This window comes from Argopecten irradians, chromosome 6 (genome assembly GCF_041381155.1).
Source record: "Argopecten irradians isolate NY chromosome 6, Ai_NY, whole genome shotgun sequence".
Lineage (NCBI taxonomy): Eukaryota > Metazoa > Mollusca > Bivalvia > Pectinida > Pectinidae > Argopecten > Argopecten irradians.
This window is the reverse complement of record NC_091139.1, coordinates 42,974,192-42,998,561: the sequence shown is the minus strand read 5'-3', so window position 1 is coordinate 42,998,561 and position 24,370 is coordinate 42,974,192. Positions and strand designations below refer to the sequence as shown.

The following is a 24,370-nucleotide window of genomic DNA, read 5'->3' as shown; positions in this document are numbered from 1 at the left end:
TAAATCTGTGAATGTTGATCTTTGTGAACTTGTTTTGAAATGGAAATGACAAAATTTAACAGTCGCGAAAGAAAGCAAGTTTACAGTATATAAACTAACCAATCCAAAGTGAAGTCTATGAGGATACAACTGACACCCAAAACGTGACCATTATGAAGTCACTTATGTTGACATGGTAATGTCATCTGATCACCATCAAAATGGCTTTTCCATTCCATTTTGTGCATAACATATTGTTGTTGATAAACTGTTTTCTGGTCCAACTACAATAATTTTAATGCAGAAACCCCCAAAATGAGTTGATAACTATTTTCTTATGGAATCTATGATCTACGTATATAGGTACCAGAGCTGTACAGATAATCATGTCATAGTGTGCTATATAGATCATAGATTCCATAGAAAATCAGTTTAATGTATCTTTCAGGTCTGATCACCAAATACATTTTAAATTATCTATACTAGTGGAGCAGCACCTTATATTTCATGTTTGGAATGATTAGATTCTTGCTGGAACAGACTGAAACATGACTTCAGGAAAGAATGAGTAAATTAATTCTTAAATCCAAACTGATTTTTTTATCAAATAAATGGATAAAAAATACAGCTGAGATCAAAGGAAACTGAGAGTTCAATATCATATTCCATATGCACTTTTGTATTTGTTTCTACGATGAAAAAGCTATTCAAACAAAGTAGATTTCCATCAAATTATTTTATTTTGTTCTTCTTAAAGCAATGTAATAGTAAACATTATGCGAAACACTTAATTTTTCAAATATTTATCTACTGTATATGTGAACATTTTCACTAGTTCTTAATCATGCAATTAGCATGCTTAGAACTTCATTTTTGTTATTTTAATGATAGAAACACCTTCATACTTTTAACAACAAAGTTCGACCATGTACAAAATAATAAGTGCGGGAAAAATTTTTGTGATCAATTGACCTTCACATATTTAGTGAAAATGTCCCATCGAATAAATGTCCAAGTTTCCAGTATTCTGAAATAAATGTAAATAATTTCTATCATCTTTTGTAATAACAAATTACATTTTGAACAAAGTGCATACATAATTTCACTCACTTTCATACAGATACAATACTTTAACAAAATTACACAATTCAATATGATGTTCTTGAATGAGTATTTACTCATTAGCTAACAACATCATCTGAAGGTAAATATTTTGAATATAAACCTATGTTTCTGTTTTTAAACATAACAGAGTCAATATTATGATTGAATACTATAAGTCAGTATAACACTGTATTTACCTAAATAAAGGTCAATATTAATAGATTAGCATGCAAACATAGACAAAATCACTGGATAACACACTTTCATAATTTAATATCATACACCATTATATTATAACACCATTATGAGAGAACAGCACAACTAGATACATTCTGATGATAGGAAAATGTAGCACTCAACAACATGTAAAAATAGAGTTCCAATCCACACAGAATCAGCGTAAGTCATGATATAGTTGTTTTATGAAATAGATATTAACACATGTATAAATTAATGTTGACAGCACAATACTTCAAAAACACAAATTATCACAAAATGCAGAAAGTCTGGTACAATTTTAAGGCTGAAGCATTTCATCATCGCTGTCATCGAAGTCATCTTCATCTACTTCTCCATCAATGGCCGACTTTCTTTTCTTGATGAAGGCGACCAGGAAACCAATCAGCATAATCTACAAATCAAAATTAAACATCTAAGCTTAAAACAAAAAAAAATCTGTAAAGAAAACTGCTTTCTGAGAACAAAAATACTATCAGTTATGCTCCCCTAATTTATTGTGTAAACATAGAACAAATATTATTTATAATCTTAGAACAATAACACTATCAGTTATGCTCCTCTAATTAATTGTGTAAACATAGACCAAATATAATTTATGATCTGAGAACAATAACACTACCAGGTATATTCCCATAATTAATTGTGTAAACATTGAACAAATAAAATTTATGATCTGAGAACAATATGGCCACTGAAACATCATTTTATAGTAACAAAACACATTCATCACTTCAACTTAAGGTAATTTGTTGATGTCAAAACAGGATGAAATGCCATTTTAGAAGTCTCCTCAGCAGTCATCACTACAGCCGTTATGTATACTTACTCCTAGAAACACCCAAGTAGTCCAGTAGTAAGCTGCCCCAAAGAACCACATCTTGTAGAAGAAGCGTGTCAGCAGTAAAGCCATTCGAGAGATCACACAGCTAGAGTCATCTGTAAATGTCATTACTAGCTTTATACCTTTCCTAGTTAAAACTCCTAGTTTAATGTCATGACAACTTAGATGAAATAGGATTTTTGTGAATCATAAATGTGTAAAAAGAAAAGGGTCAAAATTTACAATTGGTTTGGCATTTTAAAACATTTGGTATGGATACATTTACAATTTTTTTTTCTCAATATAAGATGCTTACATTATATCTTACAGACCTATCAAATTAATTTTCTTTCAGGAAGAATAACAGATAATTTTACTACAGCCTGTGTGTACATTAGTAACCTTAACACTTACGTGCATCTGTAGAACAGACTTCCAGTGTACCTTCACTTGTACCATTACTATGCCCCTACAAACAATCAACTTCACATGATCCTTTGTTCTGTTGTTAGGACTTTCCAATATTTAACCATCAATTCACACACCTCCCAAATTTAATATTTTCATTATATTTCTCTAGTAAAATTGATGTCAAAAACAGATTTCACCCTCTACTAACTAAAGCTCATGCAATTCAGTTAGGCTAATTTTGTTACATAACCACAAAGAAAAATATGACATAAATGTATTGTTCTACATTCCTTATGAAACATAAAAAGAAATATTGACAAATTTATAGCATGCTGCCAACTTAATTCACATAATCTTAATATTGAACTATCGCCGTAGAGATCAACTGTAATGGTAATACATCCAGAAGCATTGGAGATGAAGGTCATTTTAGTTTTAAATTAAAATACATGACCATGTGCTTTAAGGTAATTCTTAAAGGGACAATTCACTCAGGCAAATTCTTTTACATAACCAAGACGCAAAATATGGCATAAATGTCTTCTTCTACATTTCTTATGAAACATATAACATAAACTATTGACAAAATCCACGTCATTGTTTAGTATTTTGATTGATACTGTTGAAATTCCAAATCATTGATCAATATGATTAAGCAGATATAGCATGTATGCAGTACCCATACCCGAGCCAAAGTCATGCACATTAAACAAATGCAATACATAACCACTGGGGAGTTGATGAAATTATATTAAGACAAGAACATGCACCTAATAACGTTAACACACTACTGTAAAAGCGCTTTGAGTAGTTCTAGACAAAAGTTTCTTTACAACACTGGCAAGGGTCAGGATTCGGCATACAAGACATCAGACCACAATGTGTAATGGCGGACAGCAAGCGAGTTTGAACATTTCACATACATTTCACTACAGTGGGCTTTCTGGCATATCACAGTGACACCAACTAATCTAATTTCCATTAGAATTGGTTTGTTTGCAATATATATGCAAATTTTAATGTACTCTGGGACTGAATTTACAGAATGTTCTTTTTCTTTTGCAATTTTTCAAGTTATCTGCCCTGATGGTATATTCATTGATTGTTATAGCATTAGTTTTCTCTAAAAAACATCTAAACATTTTAAAAAAAAGTTGCTTCCTTGATACTCCAGGTATTACTTTAACTGTAGTTATATCAACACCTGTACTATGTCAAACGAAACTAAAGGCTCCAATAACAGTACATTGCTTGACTTGATACTCCAGGTATTACTTTAACTGTAGTTATATCAAACCTGTACTATGTCAAACGAAACTAAAGGCTCCAATAACAGTACATTGCCTGACTTGATACTCCAGGTATTACTTTAACTGTAGTTATATCAACACCTGTACTATGTCAAACGAAACTAAAGGCTCCAATAACAGTACATTGCCTGACTTGATACTCCAGGTATTACTTTAACTGTAGTTATATCAACACTATGTCAAACGAAACTAAAGGCTCCAATAACAGTACATTGCCTGACTTGATACTCCAGGTATTACTTTAACTGTAGTTATATCAACACCTGTACTATGTCAAACGAAACTAAAGGCTCCAATAACAGTACATTGCCTGACTTGATACTCCAGGTATTACTTTAACTGTAGTTATATCAACACCTGTACTATGTCAAACGAAACTAAAGGCTCCAATAACAGTACATTGCCTGACTTGATACTCCAGGTATTACTATAACTGTAGTTATATCAACACCTGTACTATGTCAAACGAAACTAAAGGCTCCAATAACAGTACATTGCTTGACTTGATACTCCAGGTATTACTATAACTGTAGTTATATCAACACTATGTCAAACGAAACTAAAGGCTCCAATAACAGTACATTGCCTGACTTGATACTCCAGGTATTACTTTAACTGTAGTTATATCAACACCTGTGCTATGTCAAACGAAACTAAAGGCTCCAATAACAGTACATTGCCTGACTTGATACTCCAGGTATTACTATAACTGTAGTTATATCAACACTATGTCAAACGAAACTAAAGGCTCCAATAACAGTACATTGCCTGACTTGATACTCCAGGTATTACTTTAACTGTAGTTATATCAACACTATATGTCAAACGAAACTAAAGGCTCCAATAACAGTACATTGCCTGACTTGATACTCCAGGTATTACTTTAACTGTAGTTATATCAACACCTGTACTATGTCAAACGAAACTAAAGGCTCCAATAACAGTACATTGCCTGACTTGATACTCCAGGTATTACTTTAACTGTAGTTATATCAACACCTGTACTATGTCAAACGAAACTAAAGGCTCCAATAACAGTACATTGCTGACTTGATACTCCAGGTATTACTTTAACTGTAGTTATATCAACACCTGTACTATGTCAAACGAAACTAAAGGCTCCAATAACAGTACATTGCCTGACTTGATACTCCAGGTATTACTTTAACTGTAGTTATATCAACACTATGTCAAACGAAACTAAAGGCTCCAATAACAGTACATTGCCTGACTTGATACTCCAGGTATTACTTTAACTGTAGTTATATCAACACCTGTACTATGTCAAACGAAACTAAAGGCTCCAATAACAGTACATTGCCTGACTTGATACTCCAGGTATTACTTTAACTGTAGTTATATCAACACCTGTACTATGTCAAACGAAACTAAAGGCTCCAATAACAGTACATTGCCTGACTTGATACTCCAGGTATTACTTTAACTGTAGTTATATCAACACCTGTACTATGTCAAACGAAACAAAAGGCTCCAATAACAGTACATTGCCTGACTTGATACTCCAGGTATTACTTTAACTGTAGTTATATCAACACCTGTACTATGTCAAACGAAACTAAAGGCTCCAATAACAGTACATTGCCTGACTTGATACTCCAGGTATTACTTTAACTGTAGTTATATCAACACCTGTACTATGTCAAACGAAACTAAAGGCTCCAATAACAGTACATTGCCTGACTTGATACTCCAGGTATTACTTTAACTGTAGTTATATCAACACTATGTCAAACGAAACTAAAGGCTCCAATAACAGTACATTGCCTGACTTGATACTCCAGGTATTACTTTAACTGTAGTTATATCAACACCTGTACTATGTCAAACGAAACTAAAGGCTCCAATAACAGTACATTGCCTGACTTGATACTCCAGGTATTACTTTAACTGTAGTTATATCAACACTATGTCAAACGAAACTAAAGGCTCCAATAACAGTACATTGCCTGACTTGATACTCCAGGTATTACTTTAACTGTAGTTATATCAACACCTGTACTATGTCAAACGAAACTAAAGGCTCCAATAACAGTACATTGCCTGACTTGATACTCCAGGTATTACTTTAACTGTAGTTATATCAACACCTGTGCTATGTCAAACGAAACTAAAGGCTCCAATAACAGTACATTGCCTGACTTGATACTCCAGGTATTACTTTAACTGTAGTTATATCAACACCTGTGCTATGTCAAAACGAAACTAAAGGCTCCAATAACAGTCATTGCCTGACTTGATACTCCAGGTATTTACTTTAAACTGTAGTTATATCAACACCTGTACTATGTCAAACGAAACTAAAGGCTCCAATAACAGTACATTGCCTGACTTGATACTCCAGGTATTACTTTAACTGTAGTTATATCAACACCTGTACTATGTCAAACGAAACTAAAGGCTCCAATAACAGTACATTGCCTGACTTGATACTCCAGGTATTACTTTAACTGTAGTTATATCAACACCTGACTATGTCAAACAACTAGCTCCATAACGTTAATCAATTTATCACTGTAGAAACTAAAGGCTCCAATATAGTCAAACGAAACTAAAGGCTCCAATACAGTACATTGCCTGACTTGATACTCCAGGTATTACTTTAACTGTAGTTATATCAACACCTGTACTATGTCAAACGAAACTAAAGGCTCCAATAACAGTACATTGCCTGACTTGATACTCCAGGTATTACTTTAACTGTAGTTATATCAACACCTGTACTATGTCAAACGAAACTAAAGGCTCCAATAACAGTACATTGCTGACTTGATACTCCAGGTATTACTTTAACTGTAGTTATATCAACACTATGTCAAACGAAACTAAAGGCTCCAATAACAGTACATTGCCTGACTTGATACTCCAGGTATTACTTTAACTGTAGTTATATCAACACCTGTACTATGTCAAACGAAACTAAAGGCTCCAATAACATACATTGCCTGACTTGATACTCCAGGTATTACTTTAACTGTAGTTATATCAACACCTGTACTATGTCAAACGAAACTAAAGGCTCCAATAACAGTACATTGCTTGACTTGATACTCCAGGTATTACTTTAACTGTAGTTATATCAACACCTGTACTATGTCAAACGAAACTAAAGGCTCCAATAACAGTACATTGCTTGACTTGATACTCCAGGTATTACTTTAACTGTAGTTATATCAACACCTGTACTATGTCAAACGAAACTAAAGGCTCCAATAACAGTACATTGCTTGACTTGATACTCCAGGTATTACTTTAACTGTAGTTATATCAACACTATGTCAAACGAAACTAAAGGCTCCAATAACAATACATTGCGTGACTTTGAAGTTGGGCTTTGCTCTTTGTAATCTTCTAAGGTCATCTGTAGGCCTGTCATTAGTCAGTTTTCTCCTGAAGTGGTTTAATATGACATACTCATGGGGTAGATATAACAGTGATAGTAATACCAGGAAATGAAACATACCATGTATCTCTGGCTACCAAAGCTGGAATACTGCGGTGTGAGTTCATAAATGATGATGTTGATAGCGGACATCACAAACATCAGGATCATACACAACATCAAGATTCCTTGGGGGCGTGTTCTTCTGGGTCGGATCTTGTACATCTGTAACCAAGGTAACAACAATATTTATACAATGTCATGGATGTTACACATATGTAACTATGACAACAGCATTATACATCTACATAACATCCAAATTCCTTGAGGTTAAGGTTTGTTTTCGTATCGCAAAGGAGACAACAATATCTGTACATATGCATACATCTCAGTTTTCTCTATGGGTGTCTCCATGGTTGGAATGTTAACACCGGAAGAGAGCAAGAAATAAATAAAAGTATTTAATCCACCAGCTTTGTACTGTACTAATGTACTTCTTACATCTAGGTTTTTTTCAAAAAACAATATTTCAGCCAATTTGAAAAAAAGTTATAAACAAGAGGCCCAGAGGGCCTGTATCGCTCACCTGGTTTGTAATGCCAAGTAAATGTTCTGAATACAGGTTCACTGTTTCTTTTCTGAAGGAATCTTAATATTAAACCTCTAAAATCCCCTATTTGGGCCCCACCCCTCCTGCCCCCAGGGACCAGAGCCAAAATTTATACAAGTTCTGTTCCCCTTCCTCCAAGGATGTTTGTGGCCAAATTTTGGTTACATTCCATTCAGAACTCTATGACTAGTAGCGATTTAAAGGATTTACCTCTATTTCCCCCTATTGGGCCCGCCCCTCCTGCCCCCGAGGGACCAGAGCCAAACTTTATACAAGTTCTGTTCCCCTTCCCCCAAGGATGTTTGTGGCCAAATTTGGTTACATTCTATTTAGAACTCTATGACTAGTAGCGATTTAAAGGATTTACCTCTATTTCCCCTATTGGGCCCCCGCCCCTCCAGCCCCCGGTGGGGTCAGAGCCAAAATTTATACAAGTTCTGTTCCCCTTCTCCCAAGGATGTTTGTGGCCAAATTTGGTTACAATTCATGTAGAACTCTATGACTAGTAGTGATTTAAAGGATTTACCTCTATTTCCCCTATTGGGCCCCACCCCTCCTGCCCCTGGGGGACCAGAGCCAAAATTTATACAAGTTCTGTTCCCCTTACCCCAAGGAATGTGTTTGCGGCTAATTTTGGTGACAATTCATGCAGAACTCTATGACTAGTAGCGATTTAAAGAATTTACCTCTATATCCCCTATTGGGCCCCGCCCCTCCTGCCCCTGGGGGGTCAGAGCCAAAATTTATACAAGTTCTGTTCCCCTTCCCCCAGGGATGTTTGCGGCTAATTTTGGTGACAATTCATGCAGAACATCTAGACAAGTAGCGATTTAAAGGATTTACCGCTATTTCCCCTATTGGGCCCCGCCCCTCCTACCCCTGAGGGGTCAGAGCCAAAATTTATACAAGTTCTGTTCCCCTTCTCCCAAGGATGTTTGTGGCCGAATTTGGTTACAATTCAAATATAACTCTATGACTAGTAGCGATTTAAAAAGCATTTACCTCTATTTCCCCTATTGGGCCCCGCCCCTCCTGCCCCCGAGCCAGAGCCAAAATTTATACAAGTTCTGTTCCCCTTCCCCCAAGGATATTTGTGGCTAATTTGTAACCTAGTAGCGATTTAAAGATTTACTCTCAATTTTCCCCTATTGGGCCCCGCCCCTCCTGCCCCCGAGGGACCAGAGCCAAAAATTTATACAAGTTCTGTTCCCCTTCCCCCAAGGATGTTTTGTGGCAACCATTGGTTACATTCTATTTAGAACTCTATGACTAGTAGTGATTTAAAGGATTTACCTCTATTTCCCCTATTGGCCCCACCCCTCCTGCCCCTGGGGGACCAGAGCCAAATTATTTATACAAGTTCTGTTCCCCTTACCAGAAGAACCAGGATTGTTTGCGGCTAATTTTGGTTACAATTCATGCAGAACTCTTATGACTTGTAGCGATTTAAAAGCATTTACCTCTTATCCCTATTGGCCCCCAGACTATTTGGATAAGCCCCTGGGGGGTCAGAGCCAAAATTTATATTTACATTATGCTATAATTTTGTGACCTTACAGCCCAGATTATGTAGCGATTTAAAAGGATATTTTACCGCTTGATTTCCCCCAGATTATTTGGTATTTAGTGATCTTACCATGAGCCAGAAGAAACCAGATTTATTGGTATTTAGTGGTTACTTTTACGTTTGAGCCAGAAGAATGTTTGATTATTTGGGTATTTAGTGAATGTTACCTTGAGCCAGAAGAACCAGATTATTTGGTTATTTCCCCTTAGTGATGTTACCTTGAGCCAGAAGAACCAGATTATTTTGGTATTTAGTGGATCTGTACCTTGGAGCCAGAAGAACCAGATTATTTGATATTTAGTGATGTTACCTTGAGCCAGAAGAACCAGATATATTTGATATTTAGGTTGATTTTACCTTGAGCCAGAGAGAACCAGATTATTTGGTATTTCCCCCAGTGTTATTACTTACTTTGAGCCAGAAGAACCAGATTATTTGGTATTTAGTTTATTTTACCCCCTTGAGCCAGAAGAACCAGATTATTTTGGCTATTTACTTGAGCCAGAAGAACCAGTATTTTAGAACTCTTGAGCCAGAAAAGAACCATGATCTATTTGGTATTTTAGTGATCTTACCTTGAGCCAGAAGAAACCAGATTATTTGAGCCATTTTACAAGTTAATTTACCTTGAGCAAGAACGAACCAGATTATTTGATATTTAAATTTGGTTAGAAATTCCATTCAGTATGTATGACTTTACCTTGAGCCAGAAGAACCAGAATATTTGGTTATTTAGTTTATCTTACCTTGAGCCAGAAGAACCAGATTATTTGGTATTTAGTTATTTTACTTTGAGCCAGAAGAACCAGACTATATTTGATATTTAGTTATTTTACATTTGAGCCCAGAAGAACCAGATTAATTTGGTATTTAGTGATGTTACCTTGAGCCAGAAGAACCAGATTATTTGTTGGTATTCAGTGATGTTACCTTGAGCCAGAAGAACCAGAATATTTGGATATTTTAGTTATTTTACATTGAGCCAGAAGAACCAGATATTTGATATTTAGTTTTATTTTTTACCTTGAGCTAAGAAGAAACCAGAATATTTTGATATTAAGTTCCTATTTTACTTTGAGCCAGAAGAACCAGATATTTGTATACTTTAGTGGATTTCCCCTTGACCTTGAGCCAGAAGAAAAGAATATTTGATTAATAAGTAATATTACCTTGAGCAAGAAGAACCAGAATAATTTCATATTTAGTTATCTTAACTTGAGCCAGATGAACCAGGAATATTTGTTATTAAGTAATCTTTACTTTGAGCCAGAAGAACCAGAATATTTGATATTTTAGTTTTATTTTACTTTGAGCAGTAGAACCAGAATATTTTAATATTTTAGTGTTATTTTAACTTGACGCCTGAAGACCAGAATATTTGATATTTTAGTGATGTTTTACCATTGAGCCAGAAGAACCAGATTTATTTGGTAATTTAGTGTTATTTTACCATTGAGCCAGATGAACCAGCTTGAGCCAGCCAGAAGAAACAGATTATTTGGGTATTTAGTGTTATTTTACATTTGAGCCAGGACGAAACCAGATTATTTGGTATTTAGTGATGGTTACCTTGAGCCAGAAGAACCAGATTATTTGGTATTTAGTGATGTTTACCTTGAGCCAGAAGAACCAGATTATTTGGTATTTAGTGTTATTTACCTTGAGCCAGAAGAACCAGATTATGAAGAACCAGATGATTTGATTTGATATTTAGTTTATCTTACCTTGAGCCAGAAGAACAAGATTATTTGGTATTTAGTTATTTAACCTTGAGCCAGAAGAACTAGATTATTTGGTATTTAGTGATGTTACCTTGAGCCAGAAGAACCAGAATATTTGGTATTAAGTGATCTTACCTTGAGGCAGAAGAACCAGAATATTTGGTATTTAGTGTTATGTTACCTTGAGCCAGAAGAACCAGAATATTTGATATTTAGTGTTATTTTACATTGAGCCAGAAGAACCAGATTATTTGGTATTTAGTGTTATTTTACATTGAGCCAGAAGAACCAGATTATTTGGTATTTAGTGATCTTACCTTGAGCCAGAAGAACCAGATTATTTGGTATTTTAGTGTTATGTTTACCTTGAGCCAGAAGAACCAGAATATTTGATATTTAGTGTTATTTTACCTTGAGCCAGAAGAACCAGAATATTTGATATTTAGTAATCTTACCTTGAGCCAGAAGAACCAGAATATTTGATATTTAGTTATTTTACCTTGAGCCAGAAGAACCAGAATATTTGATATTTAGTTATTTTACTTTGAGCCAGAAGAACCAGAATATTTGATATTTAGTGTTATTTTACCTTGAGCCAGAAGAACCAGAATATTTGATATTAAGTAATCTTACCTTGAGCAAGAAGAACCAGAATATTTGATATTTAGTTTTTTTTTACCTTGACTAAGAAGAACCAGAATATTTGATATTTAGTTTTATTTTACTTTGAGCCAGAAGAACCAGAATATTTGATATTTAGTGTTATTTTACCTTGAGCCAGAAGAACCAGAATATTTGATATTTAGTAATCTTACCTTGAGCCAGAAGAACCAGATTATTTGGTATTTAGTGATCTTACCTTGAGCCAGAAGAACCAGATTATTTGATATTTAGTGTTATTTTACCTTGAGCCAGAAGAACCAGAATATTTGATATTTAGTGTTATTTTACCTTGAGCCAGAAGAACCAGATTATTTGGTATTTAGTGTTATTTTACACCTTGAGCCAGAAGAACCAGAATATTTGATATTTAGTGATGTTTACCTTGAGCCAGAAGAACCAGAATATTTGATATTTAGTTATTTTACTTTGAGCCAGAAGAACCAGATTATTTGGTATTTAGTGATGTTACCTTGAGCCACAGAAGAACCAGAATATTTGATATTTAGTTATCTTACCTTGAGCCAGAAGAACCAGATTATTTGGTATTTAGTGATTTTACCTTGAGCCAGAAGAACCAGATTATTTGGTATTTAGTGATCTTACCTTGAGCCAGAAGAACCAGATTATTTGATATTTAGTGATCTTACCTTGAGCCAGAAGAACCAGATTATTTGATATTTAGTTTTATTTTACCTTGAGCAAGAAGAACCAGAATATTTGATATTTAGTGTTATTTTACCTTGAGCCAGAAGAACCAGATTATTTGGTATTTAGTGTTATTTTACCTTGAGCCAGAAGAACCAGATTATTTGGTATTTAGTGATGTTACCTTGAGCCAGAAGAACCAGATTATTTGGTATTTAGTGATGTTACCTTGAGCCAGAAGAACCAGAATATTTGATATTTAGTGTTATTTTACTTTGAGCCAGAAGAACCAGATTATTTGATATTTAGTGTTATTTTACTTTGAGCCAGAAGAACCAGAATATTTGATATTTAGTGTTATTTTACCTTGAGCCAGAAGAACCAGAATATTTGATATTTAGTGTTATCTTACCTTGAGCAAGAAGAACCAGAATTATTTCATATTTAGTGATCTTTACCTTGAGCCAGAAGAACCAGAATATTTGATATTAAGTAATCTTACCTTGAGCCAGAAGAACCAGAATATTTGATATTTAGTTATTGTTACCTTTGAGCCAGAAGAACCAGAATATTTGGTATTTAGTTATGTTACCTTGAGCCAGAAGAACCAGAATATTTGATATTTAGTGATGTTACCTTGAGGCAGAAGAACCAGAATATTTGATATTTAGTTATTTTACTTTGAGCCAGAAGAACCAGAATATTTTTATATTTAGTGTTATTTTACCTTGAGCCAGAAGAACCAGAATATTTGATATTTAGTTATTTTACTTTGAGCCAGAAGAACCAGATTATTTGATATTTAGTTTTATTTTACCTTGAGCAAGAAGAACCAGAATATTTGATATTTAGTTATTTTACCTTGAGCCAGAAGAACCAGAATATTTGATATTAAGTAATCTTACCTTGAGCAAGAAGAACCAGAATATTTCATATTTAGTTATCTTACCTTGAGCCAGAAGAACCAGAATATTTGATATTTAGTTATTTTACTTTGAGCCAGAAGAACCAGATTATTTGGTATTTAGTGATGTTACCTTGAGCCAGAAGAACCAGATTATTTGGTATTTAGTGATCTTACATTGAGCCAGAAGAACCAGATTATTTGGTATTTAGTGATCTTACCTTGAGCCAGAAGAACCAGATGCCGATGTTACGGATGCCAGACATGGAGCAGAAGACGAGATAGACCACCAACAGTGAGAACATAATGTAGTCCAGAGGAAACACCTATAAATACATTGGAAAACAGTTGTCAATGAAGACTGGCCCAGTGGAGTGATATCACTCAAATGCATTCTAATAAATTATAATCATACATGAAGAAACTCATTATTCAAAAACAATGTATCAGTAACATCATGTCTTAATTATATGATATAATGATTTCTTGAGAAAGGAGAAAAATTTCAGTGTAATTTTGACATGTGCAACCTTGAATCATCTCTAACAGAATTCTACATGCACAGCATCAGATTTCTGGACCTTTACGTTATTGAGAAAATATACCAAACTTTTATAATGCTTGAACCTTGTGACCTTGAAAGAATGTCAAAGTCAATCATTTAAACAAATTTTGTAGCTCTTTACTCCAGCTTAGTGCAGGTCTAAGTTACCAGTCTCTGTACCCCCTACTTATTGAAAACATATCAACATACTTTACTCTTGTAAAATTAAATTTTCAATGTCATTCTTAAGAATAAACTTGGTAGTGTTTAGCAAAAACTCACAAATATTTTCTTTTGAAGAACTGATTATCAGAATTTACGAATTGTGATATAAATACAAACTCCTGTGAATAGCCCTACCTTCTGACAGAAGACGAGGACCATGTCTACAGGATTTGGGAGGGTCCTGTGGGGAAGGGCATACCCAAACTTGTATCCCAGACTGTGTATCGCCTTGTCAATACTGCAATATAAACATAGCAATGTAATGTGCTTCATGGTTCAGGACAAGAGAACAACTGATTTTCACCTTGATTTATTATGTTGTAATTTGGAATCAAAACTTAATTACGACAGAAATACTAGTACCGAGTAACCATTTTAGCCTTTAAAACATATCAATATCCAAAATCACAAAAATAAATGATCTCTTATACTGTAAACATACATATCTCTGACAGCAGTAGGTATATTTAAGTGCTTATGTGCCTGAAATTATGTGCAGGAATATAAAACTCATCACTGTGTAAACCTGCTCAAAATTAATATTACACTAAAATTTAATCTCGCCAATCAAAAAAACAGTTTTACACAGTAGGAGATACTCCATGAGAATAAGGAAACTATATTCAATGAAACCAAAAAACTCCCATTGGTTTTCAACTCACTTTGTAAGGAGTAAGGAGACGAAGATCAGCAATGTGACGAGGAAGAAGAATATTCCAAAGATGACCTCGAAGGGTCTGAGCACGACCAGACATCGCTGAAGTATACTATTCTCATTGGCAGCTAAGTGGTTTTCTCTCCTCTCCATCAAACGCTCCGACTCTTCCATATCAGAAATGTTGTTTCTACGTCGCGACGGTATCGACCGACCAGAATACTGAAAGTAAAAAATAAATCAAAAACAAATGAATCAGATATGATTTCAAATTTGATCAAGAAAAGAAGTCGGAGAAAATTTACTAATTTTCATATTAGTAAAACTATGAATAACATTATATGAGGATAACTATTTTCAATGCCTTATATTATTTCAAATTCAAAGTTAGGTTTGATTTCTAATTTACTGAATTTGATATAAAACCATTATTCAGCTTTGGCAAATTAAGGATGTGTGAATTTTTTGTGGCAGAGAACTTTGTGAACCATAGACCTACCACTAGCGAAAAGTGACACCTGCCGATTTGTCTCCTCTATGCATCTTTTGGGAATCTACGTTTTCCTCTTGGTAAAGAGCTAATGTTGATGCAAGTAAAATCCATACAATACCTTGAAAGATTTTATTAATCCTGGCCTTACTAAATCACTCTATCTTACCTTATCATTGAGGGACTGAATCCTGGACTTACTATATCACTAAATCTTACCTTATCTTTGAGGGACTGAATCCTGGCCTGAGCAGACGACTGTTCGGCCTGTACAGTCATTCGCTCTGATTTTGCTCCTCTCCTTCCTTTAATGAGACCCATGGGAAGTGCAGACATGCCATATGCCTAAAATTTGAAAGACAAAATTAATTTAAATTTCTTTTGCCCCCATAACATTTAAATCTGACCCATACATGTACTTATATATCATTCCAAACTTTACTTCTTACATCATTTACATACAGTTTGCTCATTGAAGATCTACTAGAATTTTATGGTTTAGGAAAGGCTGAGTTCCTCAAGATGAAACCACTGCCCTTCAGCATGCGCCTAACAACTGTTCAACAATGGCCTCAAACATGCTAGACATAGAGGGCTAGATGGTAGATTGGTGAACTTAGCTATTTGGTGATCAAGGCTGGCTGATTTTAGATACTTACAGTGTAGGTGATGAGAGATACTTACAGTGTAGGTGATGAGAGCACACATCCCCAGTAAACTAATAATACTGATGACAAATGACAGGGCATCCTCACCATCTAAACAGACGGCAATATATTCAGTGACATACACTATACATCCTCACCATCTAAACAGATGACAATATATTCAGTGACATACACTATACATCCTCACCATCTAAACAGATGACAATATATTCAGTGACATACACTATACATCCTCACCATCTAAACAGATGACAATATATTCAGTGACATACACTATACATCCTCACCATCTAAACAGATGACAATATATTCAGTGACATACACTATACATCCTCACCATCTAAACAGATGACAATATATTCAGTGACATACACTATACATCCTCACCATCTAAACAGATGACAATATATTCAGTGACATACACTATACATCCTCACCATCTAAACAGATGACAATATATTCAGTGACATACACTATACATCCTCACCATCTAAACAGATGACAATATATTCAGTGACATACACTATACATCCTCACCATCTAAACAGATGACAATATATTCAGTGACATACACTATACATCCTCACCATCTAAACAGATGACAATATATTCAGTGACATACACTATACATCCTCACCATCTAAACAGATGACAATATATTCAGTGACATACACTATACATCCTCACCATCTAAACAGATGACAATATATTCAGTGACATACACTATACATCCTCACCATCTAAACAGATGACAATATATTTCAGTGACATACACTATACATCCTCACCATCTAAACAGATGACAATGTATTCAGTGACATACACTATACATCCTCACCATCTAAACAGATGACAATATATTCAGTGACATACACTATACATCCTCACCATCTAAACAGATGACAATATATTCAGTGACATACACTATACATCCTCACCATCTAAACAGATGACAATATATTCAGTGACATACACTATACATCCTCACCATCTAAACAGATGACAATATATTCAGTGACATACACTATACATCCTCACCATCTAAACAGATGACAATATATTCAGTGACATACACTATACATCCTCACCATCTAAACAGATGACAATATATTCAGTGACATACACTATACATCCTCACCATCTAAACAGATGACAATATATTCAGTGACATACACTATACATCCTCACCATCTAAACAGATGACAATATATTCAGTGACATACACTATACATCCTCACCATCTAAACAGATGACAATATATTCAGTGACATACACTATACATCCTCACCATCTAAACAGATGACAATATATTCAGTGACATACACTATACATCCTCACCATCTAAACAGATGACAATATATTCAGTGACATACACTATACATCCTCACCATCTAAACAGATGACAATATATTCAGTGACATACACTATACATCCTCACCATCTAAACAGATGACAATATATTCAGTGACATACACTATACATCCTCACCATCTAAACAGATGACAATATATTCAGTGACATACACTATACATCCTCACCATCTAAACAGATGACAATATATTCAGTGACATACACTATACATCCTCACCATCTAAACAGATGACAATATATTCAGTGACATACACTATACATCCTCACCATCTAAACAGATGACAATATATTCAGTGACATACACTATACATCCTCACCATCTAAACAGATGACAATATATTCAGTGACATACACTATACATCCTCACCATCTAAACAGATGACAATATATTCAGTGACATACACTATACATCCTCACCATCTAAACAGACGACAATATATTCAGTGACATACACTATACATCCTCACCATCTAAACAGATGACAATATATTCAGTGACATACACTATACATCCTCACCATCTAAATACAGTAAACATCCTCACCATCTAAACAGATGACAATATATTCAGTGACATACACTATACATCCTCACCATCTAAACAGATGACAATATATTCAGTGACATACACTATACATCCTCACCATCTAAACAGATGACAATATATTCAGTGACATACACTATACATCCTCACCATCTAAACAGATGACAATATATTCACCATCTAAACAGATGACAATATATTCAGTGACATACACTATACATCCTCCTCACCATCTAAACAGATGACAATATATTCAGTGACATACACTATACATCCTCACCATCTAAACAGATGACAATATATTCATGACATACACTATACATCCTCACCATCTAAACAGATGACAATATATTCAGTGACATATATACAGTGACATACACTATACATCCTCACCATCTAAACAGATGACAATAATATTCATGACATACACTATTCAGTCACATCTACACAGATACAATATATTCAGTGACATACACTATACATCCCTCACCATCTAAACAGATGACAATATATTCAGTGACATACACTATACATCCTCACCATCTAAACAGATGACAATAATATATTCAGTGACATACACTATACATCCTCACCATCTAAACAGATGACAATATATTCAGTGACATACACTATACATCCTCACCATCTAAACAGATGATATATTCAATATATTCACCACCATGAAACAGATGACAATATATTCAGTGATACACTATACATCCTCACCATCTAAACAGATGACAATATATTCAGTGACTAACACTATACATCCTCACCATCTAAACAGATGACAATATATTCAGTGACATACACTATACATCCTCATCTAAACAGATGACAATATACAGTGACATACACTATACATCCTCACCATCTAAACAGATGACAATATATTCAGTGACATACACTATACATCCTCACCATCTAAACAGATGACAATATATTCAGTGACATACACTATACATCCTCACCATCTAAACAGATGACAATATATTCAGTGACATACACTATACATCCTCACCATCTAAACAGATGACAATATATTCATGACATACACTATACATCCTCACCATCTAAACAGATGACAATATATTCAGTGACATACACTATACATCCTCACCATCTAAACAGATGACAATATATTCAGTGACATACACTATACATCCTCACCATCTAAACAGATGACAATATATTCAGTGACATACACTATACATCCTCACCATCTAAACAGATGACAATATATTCAGTGACATACACTATACATCCTCACCATCTAAACAGATGACAATATATTCAGTGACATACACTATACATCCTCACCATCTAAACAGATGACAATATATTCAGTGACATACACTATACATCCTCACCATCTAAACAGATGACAATGTATTCAGTGACATACACTATACATCCTCACCATCTAAACAGATGACAATATATTCAGTGACATACACTATACATCCTCACCATCTAAACAGATGACAATATATTCAGTAACATACACTATACATCCTCACCATCTAAACAGACGACAATATATTCAGTGACATACACTATACATCCTCACCATCTAAACAGATGACAATATATTCAGTGACATACACTATACATCCTCACCATCTAAACAGATGACAATATATTCAGTGACATACACTATACATCCTCACCATCTAAACAGATGACAATATATTCAGTGACATACACTATACATCCTCACCATCTAAACAGATGACAATATATTCAGTGACATACACTATACATCCTCTACCATCTAAACAGATGACAATATATTCAGTGACATACACTATACATTCCTCACCATCTAAACAGATGACAATATATTCAGTGACATACACTATACATCCTCACCATCTAAACAGATGACAATATATTCAGTGACATACACTATACATCCTCACCATCTAAACAGATGACAATAAATTCAGTGACATACACTATACATCCTCACCATCTAAACAGATGACAATATATTCAGTGACATACACTATACATCCTCACCATCTAAACAGATGACAATATATTCAGTGACATACACTATACATCCTCACCATCTAAACAGATGACAATATATTCAGTGACATACACTATACATCCCTCACCATCTAAACAGATGACAATATATTCAGTGACATACACTATACATCCTCACCATCTAAACAGATGACAATATATTCAGTGACATACACTATACATCCTCACCATCTAAACAGATGACAATATATTCAGTGACATACACTATACATCTCTCACCATCTAAACAGATGACAATATATTCAGTGACATACACTATACATCCTCACCATCTAAACAGATGACAATATATTCAGTGACATACACTATACATCCTCACCATCTAAACAGATGACAATGTGTGACATATACTATCCTCACCATCTAAACAGATGACATATATTCAGTGACATACACTATACATCCTCACCATCTAAACAGATGACAATATAAACAGTGACATGAAACAAATAACAATATATTCAGTGACATACACTATACATCACCATCTAAACAGATGACAATATATTCAGTGACATAACTATACATTCACCATCTAAAACAGATGACAATATATTCAGTGACATACACTATACACCATCTAAACAGATGACAATATATTTTTACAGTGACAAACACAGTTCTATACATCCTCACCATCTTGAAATGATATGATGACAATGACATTTCAGTTAACATACACTATAACATCCTCACCATCTAAAACAGATGACAATATATTCATGGACATACACTAATACATCCTATGTATTTCAGTGACGATACACTATACATCCTCACCATTAAACATCTGATGAACAATATATTCAGTGACAACAATACACATAGCGATTGATCGGGACAAGTTTTCAATGACATTTCTTACGTGTTTCTTTTATCGGCTGATTATCATGATGTAATACAATTCTGACAAAACTCAATTACAGATTTCTTACTCAATTAATTGGTCAAACACCCCAAACCAATGATACTCAACAAACTTGATTAGTTGGAACACCACTAATAAAAGATATACATGTATAGGATCTTAAACATTACTAAACAAATAGTTATCATTATTAATTCAATAACATATCATAGTTCCATGAGTTATGATACACTAATACCCTGACGTGGTTATTCCATCTTCCATAATACAGAGCCCTTGCAAGTAAGTTTCGAATGTGACATCATCGCTATGTGAGCAAAAATTACGCCATTATCTCACAAATATGAGGTTACATTCACAAAATCAATACCTACCAATAAGGACAGATAACTCTGTAATATGTTAATACAAAATAGTGTTAGATGAAATCTTACCCGATCAGGAGCAGGACCCCCACTATGATGATAAATACCACAGTGTACTTTAAAGCTGAGCAGCAACGCTGAAAAACCGATGTCAGGTCATTAATCCAGGGAAAATCACATTCTACAGCAGTTTACATGTAACAAAGGAAATCAGTTTACATGTAACAAAGGAAATCTGTAGTGAGCTAAAATCTAGAAAATGCCTTCAAAAAGATTCCTCACTCATTTTTCAAATTTTCTAATTGTAAATTATTGACTATTGCGCATGCATGAGCAATTGTTGTGAAAAAAGAAAGTTTGATAACATACAAGACAGTAAGTTTTCAGACAATGGCCACTAGAACGGAGGCTGTAGAATACTCACAGACTTATTACTGGTGTCCTCATCTTTTTCCTCGTAGAAGAAGTACATAAATGGCAGCAAAATAAAAAGGCAGAAGGTGACCAGGCCGTACAGCGCTGTCAATAAAAAGCAAATAAAAATGTCAAGATAATCTAATATGAAACATTAAATACATTGCTGAAGTAGGACTCAACTTGACATTCACCACATAACCAATGATTTTTCTAAAAGTGTAAATAAACCTTTAAAGGGTTTCCAATATTTACAACTTTTTAAAAAAAAAATTTCAAGTCTGAAATTTCAATGTTACCCATGAAATACTTGGAGTCTTGTAGTCATAAAACGTTGATAGAACTGACCTAAGAAAGGTAACTCGCCACTGCCCCACACATTGTAGATGTAGGATGCTTAACTTACTGTAGTAGCCATATGCCACAGAATTTTCTATCGATTGTCTTGTTTCCGAATCATTTGCCCATTCCTGAAAATATAACAACAATAAGTAAATAAGTCTTAGAATCAGTTTTTATAACTGTAGTTGATACAAAATGCCGCTGTGCATTGTTATCACATATTTTCCATTCAAATTATGGCGATCCCGTACCCATTCAAACTCGTACCCAAACAAACGCGTACCCACATTTGGCGAACTTGTACCCAAGCATGGCGAACTCGTTCCCAAGTTTGGCGAACCTGTACCCATGGAATTTGGCGAACTTGTACCCATCATAAAAGTTGAACTTCATGTATTTATTTGTGATTTATATAAAACTTAATATATTGTGTTCGATCAGATGCTTCTAGTCAGTGATCATAAAACGGTACGCAAGAGATTCCAGCCAAAAATTTATTCATTTTTAATTAGTAATTTTACATTTTCCCCCTCTTGTGTAATTTACCGTACCGTAAGCCAATATATATATATAATTACAATTGCAACGGCTAACTAATATCCCGTTATTTCTCAATTAGTAATTCTCAAAAAAATCTCAATTACTGACCTTGAAGTGACCTTTACTGTCCTTCATGTAGGAGACGAGGAAGACATCGACAGGAATGAGAGCAGTGGTCAACAGGATCACACTTAAAGCAATAATGGCAGATATTGTACTGGATATGGTGCTCTCTCGCTTGCTCATAAAGTACTTTATATATAGGGTGGAAAACAGTAACACCAACTGAAAGAGATATGTATACATACATACAAAATGATAAATGGTTTCATGTTTCGGATACTTTTTACAAGTCAGGGGTCTACATTAACTTTTTTCAACACTTGCCCTTTCGGACAAGTTCGTCGAAAATTCACTTGTCCGATTATAATTTCAACCTTTTGATCTTGCAATTTTTGGTCCAACACATTGATAGAATTGCAGATTTTATGTTTTTTTAATGCCTCTAAAAATCTGATGAATACCCAAAAACCTGTGATGTGAAATATGAAAAAGTAAGTGACATTATCAGGAATTTGATAGAAATTCTTGAAATTTTGTTGAAATATATATATTTTTTGTGAGATAAATTGTCAATAAAGAAAATTTGATTTCATGACTGAGCAACCCACTTGTCCAGTCGGACAAGTACTTCAGCATTGAACTTGTCCGACAGCATTTTGGTCTGGTACCGGACAAGCGGACAAGCCTTAATGTCGACCCCTGCAAGTCATTAATTATAAATATATAAGTATTTAAAGAATGAAGCCAGTCACTCTTCTATCATTTTAATTTAGGATCAGATTTGACTTAAAAGTTTGACTTGTGTGGACTATAGTCCTTTACTGTACCTCTTTTCTGAATACTAAGTATCCAAAAAAGATTTTTAAGTACTTGCAAAAAGTAACTGAAACTGCAAAATTATTCATTATTTGTAAATTTTCAAAGTCAGCTAGGTAAAGAGAAAATTTAATGTAAAAATGAGTTTTCAAAGTTTCGATATATCTGATATTTTGACAAAACAGGTGTTAACCTTACCGCCATGCCTTACCTGAGAAAGTACCATAGTGTGAAGGTGGAAAAGAAAAATTGCAAAACATTTTTAAGAGAGTGCATCATTAGCAATCCGAAATTACTTCTTAAATTTAGATACTTAATGATATCTATGCAACAATATCTGAGAAACCGTCAGGCAGATTCTTACTATAAACAGATGATTATATGAAACTGACATATCTTCCTGTTGTATACCAAGTATTTCCTTGAATTAAAAATAACTGAGTATTTTTTATCTTTCCATTTCATTACCCATGCCTAATACAGGATGAATTATTTTCATCATGCACTCAATAAAACTAAAGTTTGGTTATTTATGAAGTTACAGTCTTTTGCCATAAAGTGATAAACTCCATATCATGATATAGCTAGATCTAGATAAACAAAGTTCATAATAACGTTATAGCTATTTTGACACTTTCGTTTCTGGGCCTAATGAAACCGTTAAATAATTCTTAAATCGTTTTAAGATTGATATGAGGCCTGCACAGCAGAATGTAAGCTCATATAGTCCTATGTTTAATTCGTGATCATGAAAAAAAAATTAATAAAATGATGTCACATGATGATCGATAATAAGCATTTGCGTTTTTTATTTGGCCTATCTGCATTTTCGCGTTACTGAGTTCCGTCATATAAAACAGGAGGGGTATATCTATGTTTACGTATATTGACAGCCTAGTGACCATACCACAACGATTACGACGAATGGTATCCATCCCGCAGCAAGCACTGAACTGGGAATCGCCATCTTTCTTGTTTTTATTTTTGTGAAATTTGTCCTTGTTATGGAGACGCTTGAATGAGTCGGTGGCTGACCT

At 34.3% G+C, this 24,370-nt stretch overlaps 1 protein-coding gene across 1 annotated transcript; it reads right to left on the bottom strand.

Moving 5' to 3' along the window:
• Positions 1 to 700: 700 nt before the first annotated feature.
• LOC138325976 (probable lysosomal cobalamin transporter) lies at positions 701 to 24,357 on the bottom strand. Its single transcript, XM_069272016.1, is given in 14 exon segments — positions 701 to 1,714; positions 2,150 to 2,259; positions 2,558 to 2,612; positions 7,346 to 7,489; positions 13,596 to 13,700; positions 14,279 to 14,381; positions 14,806 to 15,020; positions 15,508 to 15,633; positions 15,973 to 16,079; positions 21,178 to 21,295; positions 21,583 to 21,677; positions 21,979 to 22,042; positions 22,563 to 22,739; positions 24,241 to 24,357. Coding segments are annotated over 14 exon segments (1,593 nt in total). The 5' UTR covers positions 24,301 to 24,357; the 3' UTR covers positions 701 to 1,600.
• Positions 24,358 to 24,370: the final 13 nt, after the last annotated feature.